The 13,810-nt window shown below is 45.0% G+C and overlaps 1 protein-coding gene across 1 annotated transcript in view; it reads left to right on the top strand.

Annotated features, from left to right (window-relative positions):
* The window catches only part of ME3 (malic enzyme 3), a 225,187-nt gene that overhangs the window by 194,238 nt on the left and 17,139 nt on the right, over positions 1 to 13,810 (top strand). Inside the window, exon 8 of the mRNA XM_008020439.3 lies at positions 7,669 to 7,778. Within this exon, the coding sequence (XP_008018630.1) occupies positions 7,669 to 7,778 (110 nt within the window). The remainder of the gene's footprint in view (positions 1 to 7,668; positions 7,779 to 13,810) is intronic.

Below are 13,810 nucleotides of genomic sequence, written 5' to 3'. Positions count from 1 at the left end.
GATTAGAGACTTAAATGTTAGAACTAAAACCATAAAAACCAGAAGAAAACCTAGGTAATACCATTCAGGACATAGGCATGGGCAAGGACTTCATGTCTAAAACACCAAAAGCAACGGCAACAAAAGCCAAAATTGACAAATGGGATCTAATTAAACTAAAGAGCTTCTGCACAAAAGAAACTACCATCAGAGTGGACAGGCAACCTACAGAATGGGAGAAAATTTTTGCAATCTACTCATCTGACAAAGGGCTAATATCCAGAACCTATAAAGAACTCAATCAAATTTACAAGAAAAAAACAAACAACCCCATCAAAAAGTGGGCAAAGGATATGAACAGACACTTCTCAAAAGAAGACATTCATACAGCCAACAGACACTTGAAAAAATGCTCATCATCACTTGCCATCAGAGAAATGCAAATCAAAACCACAATGAGATACTATCTCACACAAGTTAGAATGGCAATCATTAAAAAATCAGGAAACAACAGGTGCTGGAGAGGATGTGGAGAAATAGGAACACTTTTACACTGTTGGTGGGACTGTAAACTAGTTCAACCATTGTGGAAAACAGTGTGGCGATTCCTCAAGGATCTAGAACTAGAAATACCATTTGACCCAGCCATCCCATCCCATCCCAGTGTATACCCAAAGGATTATAAGTCATGCTGCTATAAAGACACATGCACATGTATGTTTATTGCAGCACTATTCACAATAGCAAAGACTTGGAATCAACTCAAATGTCCATCAGTGACAGACTGGATTAAGAAAACATGGCACATATACCCCATGGAATACTATACAGCCATTAAAAAGGATGAGTTCGTGTCCTTTGTAGGGACATGGATATAGCTGGAAATCATCATTCTCAGCAAACTGTCACAAGAACAGAAAACCAAACACCGCATGTTCTCACTCATAGGTGGGAATTAAACAATGAGATCACTTGGACACAGGAAGGGGAGCATCACACACTGGGTCCTATTGTGGGGAGGGGGTAGTGGGGAGGGATAGCATTAGGAGATATACCTAATATAAATGACGAGTTAATGGGTGCAGCACACCAACATGGCACATGTATACATATGTAACAAACCTGCACGTTATGCACATGTACCCTAGAACTTAAAGTGTAATAAAAAAAGAAAGTTTGTTGAATTGAATTTTTATTATGTCATACTTAGTATTAGTTTCTGGCACAAAGAAGATAACTTGCCCAATACATTTCTTTAATTGAAACAGAAATGTCAATAAATAGTTGTAATACAATGTGACATATATTGTTACAGATGTGTCCAGAATATCGTGGGAGCCCAGAGAAGAGAAGAATTAGCACTATTTTAAGGGTAGGGAAAGAGATATATGTCAAGGAAGCCTTCTTAAAAGAGGTTACAGTTTAAGATCTGGGCCTACATCTGTAATCCCAGCACTTTGGGAGGCCAAGGCGGGTGGATCATGAGGTTGAGAAATCAAGACCATCCTGGCCAACATGGTGAAATCCCGTCTCTACTAAAAATACAAAAATTAGCTGGGCATGGTGGTGCGCACCTGTAGTCCCAGCTAGTCAGGAGACTGGGGCAGGAGAATTGCTTGAACCGGGGATGTGCCAGTTGCAGTGAGCCAAGATTGCGCCACTGCACTCCAGCCTGGTGACAGAGCAAGACTCTGTCTCAAAAAAAAAAAAAAAAAAAAAAAAAAAAAAAAAAAAAAAAAAAACAACAACCGGTTCTGGGCCTTACAGTTTAAGTAGGGTTGGCCTGGACAAAAAGAGGCCTTCTAGATGGAGAGAACCAGAAACTTGAGCAAAGACAGGGGACCGTGCAAGGGCCCACAGTGGTTAAGAAGCATCAAAATGTGCCTACAGTGTCAGCAGACCTGAGTAGGTGTTCAGCAATAGAGCTGGGGCCAAAGCAAACACCACCTAAGGAATTTGGATATAACCCCACAGGCAGTGGAAGCCTTCTTAGGATTTTCAGAAAATAAGTAGCCAACATAAACTTGTGTTTAGAAATATGTGGAAGATGGATTGGGGGAGGGGAAATAAACTTGAAGGAGATGAGATCAATTACTGCAGGGTTCTGGACAGAAGCAGCAATGGCAGTAATCCTGGGGAGAGATGGCCTTGCCCTGAATCCACCCAGTCCCACCTGCACAAAGTTCTTCCTGCAGAGCCATGTCTCCCAAAGTGTGTTCCACCATAGGTGGTGAGGGTGGGATGCAATAGGGTAAGGTCTCTGGTCAAATAAGTGTTGAACATGTTGGGTTAAAAATGTTTCTTACTGCAAGATTTCTCAGAGCTTTTAATATACATTGTATATACTATGTGTAACACACAGAGTTTTCCAAATTTACTTAACCACAGAACCTCTCTCTGAGACCATCTCAAGGGACTAAAGTTTAATGGAATATGTGAAATAGAAAAAAAAAAAAAAAAAGACCAAGAGTTTTAATGATTCTGTCAGATCTAGTTCCTGGAAGGAAATAAAAGAAGAAATAGTTTTCCACTGGGTGACAACTGATAATCTCACTGAACGCTCTGCTGTGGAAGTCTTGCCTGTGAGTTTTTTCTGCGGGGAGGGGAGCAGAATGGACTCCCATGGAAATACGAGAGGTAGCTTTTAGTCATGCTATTTAGAGGCAGGTTGAGCAAGTTCACCTGTTCCTCCCAGTCCCTCATGTTTGTTCAGGCCTGAAAGATGTCAGACCCAGGTGTTTGAAAAAATGGCAGGTCCTGACCTATGGAAAAGAGAAACTAGGTCTGCAGCCCCTGGAATGTTCTGCACCACCAACATCCCTCACTCTGCATTTGGTTCACACGTCGGGGAGAAGGGCAGAACAGCCACCTCGGGCCCTCCTACCCATGGAAGGATGTGTCCCAGGTGGCAAGTGCTGGCACTGTTGGTCATGGCCTGGGTATCATCACACTGTCACATACAGCTCACCAGGACTCCCAGGCACAGGTCACTGTTTGCCGGCTTCCCCTTGCCTGAGTACTGAGGAAAAAAAAATCAAACATCCACTCATTAGCTTTGTGTCTCTAAGTGAGCCCTGGCTTTGGAATGCCTTCCCTGGCTGCTCCAAGGCCATTTCCCAGCTGAGCCCCCAGGGTTGGGAAGTCTGGGAAGCTATCTGTGTGGCTTGGGAAGGTGCCTCTTTCTCCATTGCAGGAATTCTCCACTGGAGAAGCATCAGTGTTCGTCGGCCCCTGCCAGGGTTGGAGGGTGAAGAGTTCAAAATTGCAAAACGGGGGCAGATGAGCAGGACCCTCTCTGGTACGGGGGAGCTTCTCACAGGACAGAAGGTCAGACAGCAGGCTGCTGCCAGCACTAGAATCGGGAAGCTGCCCAGAGCCCTGAGTAGGGAGCTGAGAGCAGGACTTCTTCTGCCTGTGTTCCACAGTATGACCTGGAGGGTGGCTGCCTCGCCCAGTTCACTCAGCTGGTCTGGTTTGTGTAAGCACAAAGGGCTCTAAGGCACTGACTCCCCAAATGTTCCTCACATGTTGCTCTCATAGAGAAATGTCTGACCTCCCTGCTCTGGACTTGTAGAAATATCTGAGTGAAGCTTCTAGTATTCAATTCCAGTCCCAAATATTAAGTAGGTTATGCTACTCCTCCAATGCTCTCAGACCAGCAAACTGAGACCCAGACAGAGAGAGGGGACTCAGCCAAGACGCCTGCATTTTCTCTGTCTCCCTGGTCAATGTTTTCTTCACCACACCTATGATCTTTCTCAGTGGAGAAAGAAATCCAGCTTTATTACCTGTTTAGCTTTATTTTTTTAAGAACCTGTAAGGCTATTAAAATTAAACTGAGGCTGGTTTTGGAGTCAGATAGAACCAGATTTAAATTCCATCTCCACCACTTACCAAGCACAATAGAGTAAATAGCCTGTGGGCAAATAACTTGCAATCTGTAGCTCTAGATTCCTTCTCTGGAAACAGCACCTACATCATAAAGTGATGAGAAGATAAATTAAGATAATGTATGTAAAGAGCTCTGCATGGTGCCCAGGAGGTAATAAACACTTGATAAAAGCTAGCTATTTTTTTAATCATTGTTGTTAGTATTTTAATGAATATGTAAGGCAATTGATAACATTTAGATTAGTGTTACAGTGAAAGCTCATTACCTGTATTTGGATATACAGGGATGAATTGAGAAATGTTTTTTTATCCACTAAGCCATTTAAATTTCCACTTTGAAATTTTCTGTTCTTAATTGGTTTTTAATTAGTTTAAAGAGTTGGCAGGCAAACTCCAAACACTAAGCTTCCACCAACTCTTTCATAGATCCATCCCTTCCTAAAACATTAAGCTATAGTACAGATCATCATAGGTGCTCAATAAATGTTTTTGGATGCATGAATTTATGGATGGGTTAATGGATGGATGGATGGATGGATGGATGGATGGATGGATGGATGGCTAAATGAATGATGGATGGATGGATGGATGGATGGATGGATGGATGGATGGATGGATGAATGGATAATGGATGGTTGGATGATGATAGATGAATAGGTAGATGATGGTTGAATGGATGGTGCTAAGACAGTAGCACCATGAAGTAACCACCTTTCGCTCAGACTGGATAGTGGTCTGGTTTCATGAAAAGCCATAATGGAGAGTCTGAGGGACTAGAATAACATGGTGAAGGGCCCAGAGGTCTTGGTGCAGACAAACAGCAGGTGCAGTGGAAGGGAAGGACATAGAAGGAAAGGTTGTGGTCAGAGACTGAGATAGGACAGTGTGAAATCCTAGAGTAGGAGTAGTTCCTGGTGATAAAAGGTTCAGGAAGCAGCCAGCGGATGGGTACCTAAGACAGAGAGGAGTTCTGGGGGTCCTTAAATCCAGTGAGTTCTAGGAACTCTGAGTCCAGATTATTGGATAGGTGATTCACATGGTCTTTTATGCAATTCCAAGCTAGGATTAAAGTGACCTCAATTAATAAGGTTTTATTCACTATTCCATCAAATTGCTCCATGGAAGGGGGGAGGGGTTTCTTATCTAAAACTGAATTAAATATAAATAATAATCATGTACTGAACAAAGGTATTTATTTATAATTATTGCCTTAATTTTACCTCAGTGAGTGAATGGTGTTGTTACTTAAAGGGGTGTGTGTGTGTGTGTGAGAGAGAGAGAGAGAGAGACAGAAAGAGAGAGAGAGAGAGACACACACACACAGAGAGAGAGAGGGAGATTGAGAGAGAGAGAGAGATTGAGAGAGAGAGAGACAAAACGTTCATCACATTGTTTTGTTGTCTGACCTTTTCAGCGTTTTAGCTCCAGGCCAGTTGTGGGGCAACACTGGGAATCTTGTAGAAATTATATATAGCAAAATGTCACCAGTAACCAAAGACATTCTGTTCCTCCCCACCCAGTCCAAATACTTGAAATTCACAATAAATTTTGGCTTGGTGAGCATAGCATTATATTTGTGCATGGGAGGTTTTATTTATCATTTCTATTCATAGTACAAGGAAAACAGGGCTGGATGGTGGGTGGGGAGACACAGTGAGCCCCCCACCCGACCTCCATTAGCATTTGTTCTATGACTGTGAATAAGAATTGTGGCCAGAATGGCATTTGTGTTTAGCATTTTACGGTCTAAAAATTACCCTCAGGCTTCAGTTAGTAATACTGTATTGTATAGTCGAAATTTGCTAAGAAAGTAGATCTTGAGTTTTCTTACCACACACAAAACAGTAACTATGTGAGGTGATGGATATGGTAATTAGCATGGTTGTGGTTATCATTTCACATCATACACATATATCAAATCATCACATTGTATACCTTAAATATATGCAATTTGTATTTGTTAATTATGCCTCAGTAAAGCTGGAGGAAAACCTTACCCTCAGGTTTTAACCCTCACAACAGTTCACAGATGTTGGCCAGGCAGATATTGTTGTGCCCATTGACGGATGGGAGACTGAGGTAGAATAGAGAGGTGAAGTGACATGTGCAGGTAACTCAGTTGAATGTGGAGAGCCAGGTCTGGCCTATGGCCTTCTGACCCACGCCCAGCACTCTAAGCACTGGGCTGTGGCAAGTCACTGCCCCTGTGTTTCCGCCCCTGTAATGTGAATCCATCTCCCAGTCCTTCCACCAACAGCCTTGACTAGCTAAGGTTCTGGAAGGACCATGGCAGGAACAAATATTTGCCCACCCACTGGTATTTCTGCTGGACAGCATAAGTCATGCACAAAATTATAAGGTTGGAAAAAATGTTTTGTGGGCCATTTCAGTGCTCCTCACTCCTTCATAGCCACCAACCTCATCAGAAAGATACCCCGAGAGCACAGGAAGCCCACCGAGCGTGTGCCCCACCCACCCTCTCTAACAAGGTAATAAATCTTTCCACAGCTGGTCCCAAGCTGGTTCCAAGCCTATAGGTCACACTCGGTTGGAAGGGCAGGCCACTTCTACCTGTTACATGCCCTGACACCTCTTATGGATCAATCAGGACATTTTTTTCTCAATGACATGACCTCAGATGCTGTTACTCAGTCACAAATTGACCCATGAGATGAAGCCTATTTTTATCCATGTATTAAGTAGTTTTTAATAATCCATACTACATTTGCTTCCAGAAAGGCTAAGAAACATAAACAAAACTATCAAACTATCAAACACCAGGATCAAAGAGCAAGAATGGAGTAAATGGGAAATTTGTGTGCAGAAGCCCAGGCTGAGGTGGCCTGTTGCAAATGAGCAAAAACTTCACTCTCAGCTTCCTTTCAGGCAATGTTAAAAGGAAAAATAGGTTACAAAACTCTAATGAACTCAGTCATTTTTAAGGGAAGGCCATAAAATCTAGGAGGCAATGCTAGCATGGATTTTAAATAAGTCATATCAAGCATCTTAATGGCCATTGTCTTCACCCACAAGGCATTGTTTCTCAGGGTTCTCTGGGCTCTCAGAATCAGAACCATCTGGGGTGTTTGTTCAAAATGCAGGTTTCTGACCCCATCCCACACTCACCGAGTGAGACTCTGTGAGATGGGCCTGGTGACCTGCTTTTTAAACAAGGTTAGTCACTGATTCTTCTACACCTGCAAGTTGGAGAACAACTTCACCAAGATGTTAGTAGATAACAGTGTCTTATTGTAGTAGCCTTTCCTAACCATCTTTTCATCTTACCAGAGAACAATGCCTGGTGCCAGAGGAGTCTCTAGTGGAGGAACTCCAGGTGTCAGGGTCCAGCAAGAGAGATATTTGGAGGATGCAGGGGCTCCCCACCTACTTGTGGTGGGGAAGCTGGTCTGTCTGCATGCGCTTGGATGTGGAGTGAGCTTTCTTCTGGGGTCTCAGGTGGCCACAGGCTACAGAGAGGGCAGGCCCCTCCTTGGCCCTCTTGTCACTCCCAGGGCTGGCCATGGAAGCCATGGAAGCCACCAGCACAGCTTAGCTACAGTGATGCTGGCTTGGCTGGCCACCAAACCCAGGGTCCTACTCTCTCCCTTCACCATGCTCATCCATGATAGGGCAGGCAGAGCTCCAAGCCCAGGAGTCCAGTGGCAAAAACACAGATGAAGGAGCCATGCCACTTCCCACCCCTGGCCTGCTCCTCCTCACCCCACAGTGCAAGCTGGGATCTGTCAGGGATCTGCCTCAGGGAGGCAATCATGGGTTTCTTCCTTTCCCTCCACACAGGTTTGGAATAAATTGCCTCATCCAATTTGAAGACTTTGCCAATGCCAATGCCTTCCGCCTGCTCAACAAATACCGCAACAAGTACTGCATGTTCAATGATGATATCCAAGGTAGGTTTCCACCCCACCTGATGAAGCCACAGGGGACTAACTTATATTCTCAAACCTCACTGGGATGCCAAAGGGGTGGGGAAGGACTGTCACCTCATAGCTGGTTTGCTGCCAGCAGCTGTTGAAGAAAGAACATTCAACTTAGATTCAACTCCTACTTGGCTAATTCTTAATTCTTTGAATTCAGTTTCCCTTTTTACAAAATGAGGTAGGTAAGAATTATGTAATTTAATGTATGTAAGAAATTCTAAACAATACCGTAATTTACTAGTAAGTTAAATGTGAACCAGTCAATTCTCTGACCACAGTTTCATCATCTAGTCAATAGAGAGGATAACAACTGCCTTGAAAGAGCATGGTGAAAATTTACAAAGCTAATACTATAGAAAGTACTAACCCATAAAACTCATCAGACAAAGCATCAATCACCATAAAAACGGCCTTCCTCAACCATAATAACTTGCTTTTAGGCTTTCCAAATATAAGGCATGTCTCAGTCGGGAAGTCAGGACAATTCCTTCTCTGGTTTTGACTGAAGTGTTTGTTGCTCATAATGACCCTGAGAGAGACACTGATACCAGGAACCCAGAGCCTTCCAAAGTCAACATGAAGCAGCTTCTAGTTCAGGATCCCTTTGGTCATCTGTTCTGTGACCCAGAAATATCTGAAGGTGCTTGCTTCTTACTGTGGAGTTAACAGTGTCCGAAGCTGGAGTGGAAAGGGATTCATCTCACTTGATCTAGGAGTGCACAGGAAGGAGCATTGTGAGCTGTTCCTAGCATTTTGTAAAGTCCAAGAGAAACCTTGATGATTTTTTAACAAATGAAGTTTGCGAAGCAATCTTTTTAAACCAAAGATCCATGTCAGGTGGAAAGAATAAGTTGGCAAGAGACAGGTATTGGCCCTGGATTGTTAAAGGTTGGCCAACTTCTCATTTTACAGATGACTTCTCCAGAGGCCTGAAGAGGTCATAACTTTTCTTCAAGTGAGTCAGGGATAGATCTCAGAGAACTCAAACTCAGGTAATAATAGCTAAGATTAATCGCTGAATGCTTATTGTATATCGGGTTCTGTTCTAAGCACTCTACACTTTTAAACCAATCAGACATTAGTATCTCTGTCTTATGAATAAAGACACTGAAACAGAAAAAGAGTAAGTAACTTTTATAGCCACTAAGCATAGAGTTGAGATTTGAGCCCAGGCATTCATACTCTAAATTGCAGTCTATAACCATTCACCATGCCATTCCCAGGTCTTATATTACAAACCGAGTTGCCTTTTTTTCCCCATTATGGTCCATATTGCAAAGTATAAGAAATGTGATAGATGATTTTTTGTATTTGTCATAAATTTTCAAGAGGCAAGATAGTACAGTTAGAACACACTATTAGAAAATTGAGTTTAAAATATATGACTTCAGTGCCTGAAGAGTGGGTATCCAGAGAGAGGGGAGACACAAAAGGAGAAAGCTGGGACATGGCACTCCCTGCCAGCCTGTCTCCATTCTGTCTCTCCTTTACCCTGCTGTATAGACCTGGGACAGGCATTGGCTGAGCTAGGCCAGCCTCACCCACACAAGCCAGGACACAGCACAGATGGGACTGTGCAGTCCAGGAAGATGCGCTGGTAGAGGGAAGCATTTTCTCACTGCCCTCATTCACCTCAGTGTCAGACCAGCAGGTGGGAGTGTGCCTGTGGCCCTGAGGAAGCACCTGCTTGCTAGACCCTGACCGGCTCCCCAGCATGAATTCACCTATGAATCAGCAGAAGGACAGCCAGTCCCCTGAGCCCACCGGGCTGCCAAGGCCAGAGGGTGGAAGTGGAAAACAAGTCCATGCAGGCGGCACACCTGGTGCACAGCCTCCAGCTGTATAGACACACAGACAGCCACATGTGTATACATCCTCCTAAACACAGCCAGGCCCTGCAGCCCCCCAGCCCCCATCCGCCCCTGCACTGCTGCCAGAATGTGCCTCGGAGATGAAAGTATCAGTCACCATGCCACCCTCTCTTCATGAGAAAATTCTCACCCCTTCAATGAAAATATAAGACTTTGGGATCTCTCCTCTGCTCTCTGCCCTTCCTTTTATTTTACTCCTCTCACCTCCTTACCTGCCATTTCTTTCTGTGTTTGAAAGCCCTGCTTGCCCTTTCCCATCATCTTTACCGGAGTAACTCCTACTCACCCTTAAAGACTCAGCTCCAGGGTCTCCTGCCCAGGGAAGGCCCATCAGTCTGATTTGGGTGTCCCTCAGGTGTTCCCCTCTGTCAGTTCTCTTACCTCATTGCACCCCAAAAGCCTGTAATGCATTGTCTGCCTTCCCAGAAGATAATAAGCTTCTGGAGGCAGGAACAATTGCCTTATCCATTCTTGTTCCCCAACTCCCAGCACTGTGCTTGCTACCTGATAGACACCTAATAAATGTTTAAAGAATATACGAATGGTGTCTACACACACAAACTGACATCCTCATAAGCACACTCACCTGTTCATGTGGGTGTGTCTACACTGGACGCCTGCCCCTGCAGCCTCTCTGTTGTCCAGGTCATCATTAATGTACAGCTGACCCTTGAACAAGGTGATGGTTACAGGTGCCAACACTCCATACAGTAAAAAATATGCATAACTTTTGCCTCTCCAGAAACTTAGCTACTAAGAGCCGACTATTGACCAGAAGCCTTACTAATAACATAAAAATAGTAGATTAACACATAAATAGACTAGTATCTACCCCTATTTTATGTGTACATGACATACTTCTTAATTTTTTTTGATATTTCTAGGCTACACAGTTCATCTGTGAGTTTTTTCAAATTGTTAGAAACCTCCAAAATTTTAAAAATATATGTATTGAAAAAATCTGCATATAAGTGGACTCATGCAGCTCTTCCCCATGTTGTTCAAGGATTGATTGTGCTCACACATAAATGCACCTCTACATGTGCTCATACATATTCACATGTGTAACCCCACATGCAGACACAAGGAGCTGTTTGTTTTTAATTAAATCAATTCATTTGTTTACATTCATTGGTTTTTGCGTCTTGCCTCTACAGTCAATTTTGCTCCCAGGCAAAACCAAGTGGGATAGTTTTCTGGGTCCCAGAGCAAAGAGAAGAGGGATTTACCATTCTTTTCTGAGAAATTCAAGACCAAAGCCATCAATCTAGAACTCATGAGGACAGCTGGCAAATAGTGCTGGAATGGCAGGAGCCCTATGAGAACCAGCCTTTGATCAGCTCAGCCTGATGTTTAGGTGTGACCGTATCATTAACAACCATAAAGAGGTGGGCATGGGCATGCACCACCCAGATCCTCCTTCAAGGAAAGACTTGTTGCCCATCTGACAGCAAGACTGTCAGCACATCCTGCAGAGCCTCAGAGAGAGCGAGCCACCTTGCCACCCCACCAGGAGCTGGCCTCACCAGTGATGAGGGAATATAAAGGCTTAACTATTTTAGCCCAGTACAGGACAACTCAAGCTCCCCATGGAGTTGACTGAGGCTTTGGGGCCTGCATCACAGCTTAACTTCCCCTCAACCCATTCTGCTTCCTTCCCTTCCTTCCCACAAGGGCAATTCCTAAAAACATCCTGAACACTCCAGTATATCTCAGAATCTGCGTCCAGGGGACCCAAACTGTACCAAGTAACATTTTGTATGCACATAGAACTTTAGGTTGAAAGTGCTTTTCATCCTCACTATCTTACAAGTGCCTGGCAACATCTCCCCCTCCCTCACTGGGGGACAAACACAGCTGTCCCATGTCACTAATGAGGAAACTGAAGCCTGGGGGTTAAAGGTTGCTCACGGCCACACAGTCAGACAGACACAAAGCTGGAACTGGAACCCCATTATGTCTGACTTGGAATTCTCACTCTCTCCATGGCATCAGGCTGCCTGTTGCTCCTGCACGTGTGAGGTGGTGGAGGGTGTCTTCTCGTTAAGGATGAAATTCCAGACCCTGCTGGAACAGTGCGGGTGTCGCTGCTTCCTGGCATCCTGCTGCTCTCATCCTGTCCTCCCTATCATTCCCATTCCTTCCTCTACCTCCTACAGAATGCAGACCTGAAGATGAGGCCCACGGTCCCAAGCTGGTTAGGGATGAGTCCAGACCAGAAGCCTGTGATGTGTGTTCTCATTGTTAAATGGACAATGAGAAGACTAGTAAGGAATTCCAGTACTAATGAGCCAACACGGAAGATACAGCCCATGCTGGAATTGTCCCCCTTTATCTCCAAATACAAAGTAAGGAGCAATGCCACTTAAGACTACAAGCCATGCTCATAATGGGAGAGGAGCACCTCCATGCACAGAACCACAGAAGGTTGAGAGTGAAGGGGCGAGAAGGAGTGTGGGAGGGAGGAGGAAGCAATGCAGAATCACAGTCGTAAACAGAAACCAAACCACACCACACATGGGAGCTGGAAACAGATTCTCAGAATCTTCTTGGGAACCACACATGGAGGGGGCTGGAACAGAGCGACCCACATGAAAATGAGACTAGGGTCATGCTGCCTACTCTGAACACCAGCCTAGCCTTACATCCTCAGTGGATAGATAGAATTAAATCCTCGAAAGCTCCACTCTACTGATCTCCCAGAGGGCAGGGCCACGCCTGGTGCAGATCAGGAGCCCGGGGCACATTATTTGACTGTCTCCCAACCAGTCCCACTGTACCATGGGCTCAGAATCACTGACCCCACAGGGCTGGGCCTCTGGAGCCCCAGCACTTGAAGGAAAGAGAGATCGCCAGGGCTTCTGATCATCTTTGCCTCCTACCCCAGCTCAGACCCACATAAAGCATCGGCCCAGGCCCAGGCTGGTCCTTGGTGATCAGAGCCGCCAATGCACTGACTTGTTGCTGGCAGCCTCTCAGGAATTTTGGAAAAGGCGGAGGCTCAGGTGACTTTTGTTGTTTCAGCTGGGACCAGAGAAGCATCTCTGCTCTTAGGGAGGACAGAAAGGCCTAGAAGGGGAAAGGAAGTGGGAATGGTCACGCTGGGGACAGGGGAAGGAAGAAGAGCCACACAAGGGGCCAGGTCCAGGGTGCTGCTGGCCCAGTTTCTGTGGGTCTCTGGCCTCCACGTGCAAGCTGACCACACAGCATGGCTGGAGCCAGGAAAGCCCCACTGGCTCATCAGCTCTGCAGCATCCTCCACCTGGCCAGCCTTCACTGGACCTGCCTTGCCCACCAATCCTGCTAAATCTCCAGGCCAGACAGCACATCAAGGTTCCTGTGTGTTATGTCAGGCTGTTAGCACCCCTGTGAGCCCAATGCTTAACAATCAGGCATTGCACCAAGACAAGCCTAGGTCTGAATCCCCATTTTCCTGTTTTGTGGCTTTGGCCAAATGGCTGAAATTCTCAGTACCTTCCTTTCCTTATATGTAAAATGGACTTATCAGTTTTAACAGCCACAACTGCTCATCAGCTAGTACCACCAGAATGGCCAGGGTGCTCTTGTAAGGCTAGCATCTGTTATGGTTGGTTGTCGTATAGGCCAATTCCTTGATAAGTATTTCCAGCACCCATTTATGGCACTGAATTGTTGTAAGGATTGCAGTGATGTATAGATAGGGACAGGCACGTAGCAGTACTCAGTTCATGGTACCTATTACTAAAATCTCTGATGCTTAGTAGGCTCCTGACACATAGATATGGGAGGGAAGAAGGAAAGATGAGACTTAAGGCAGAGAATTTGGTGGAGGTGAGGAGAGGGCCACATGTGAGCACAGGACTGGGGAACTCTGGGGAGAAGAGAGGCAGGACCCCATCTCAGTTTTCTCCCCTTTTCCCCATATACCCTGTTATTCCAACCCATTGTATTAGTCACTCTTCTGTGAGTTTTCTGCCAACTCCATGATTTTGAATGTGCTGGTCCCTCTGCCTAGAATTCTCTTTCTGTTCTTCACTACTTTCTGTTTGTCCATAAAGGCTCATTTCACTCTCCCAGGATAATGCATCCAGGGCCAAGCCACAGACTCTAAATGATCCCACTCTTCCCCAGGATCTGGGAGTAACACTGGAC

The sequence above is a fragment of the Chlorocebus sabaeus genome, chromosome 1 (assembly GCF_047675955.1).
Source record: "Chlorocebus sabaeus isolate Y175 chromosome 1, mChlSab1.0.hap1, whole genome shotgun sequence".
Classification (NCBI taxonomy): domain Eukaryota; kingdom Metazoa; phylum Chordata; class Mammalia; order Primates; family Cercopithecidae; genus Chlorocebus; species Chlorocebus sabaeus.
Note: the sequence above shows the minus strand (reverse complement) of the source record. Positions and strands in the feature narration are given on the sequence as shown.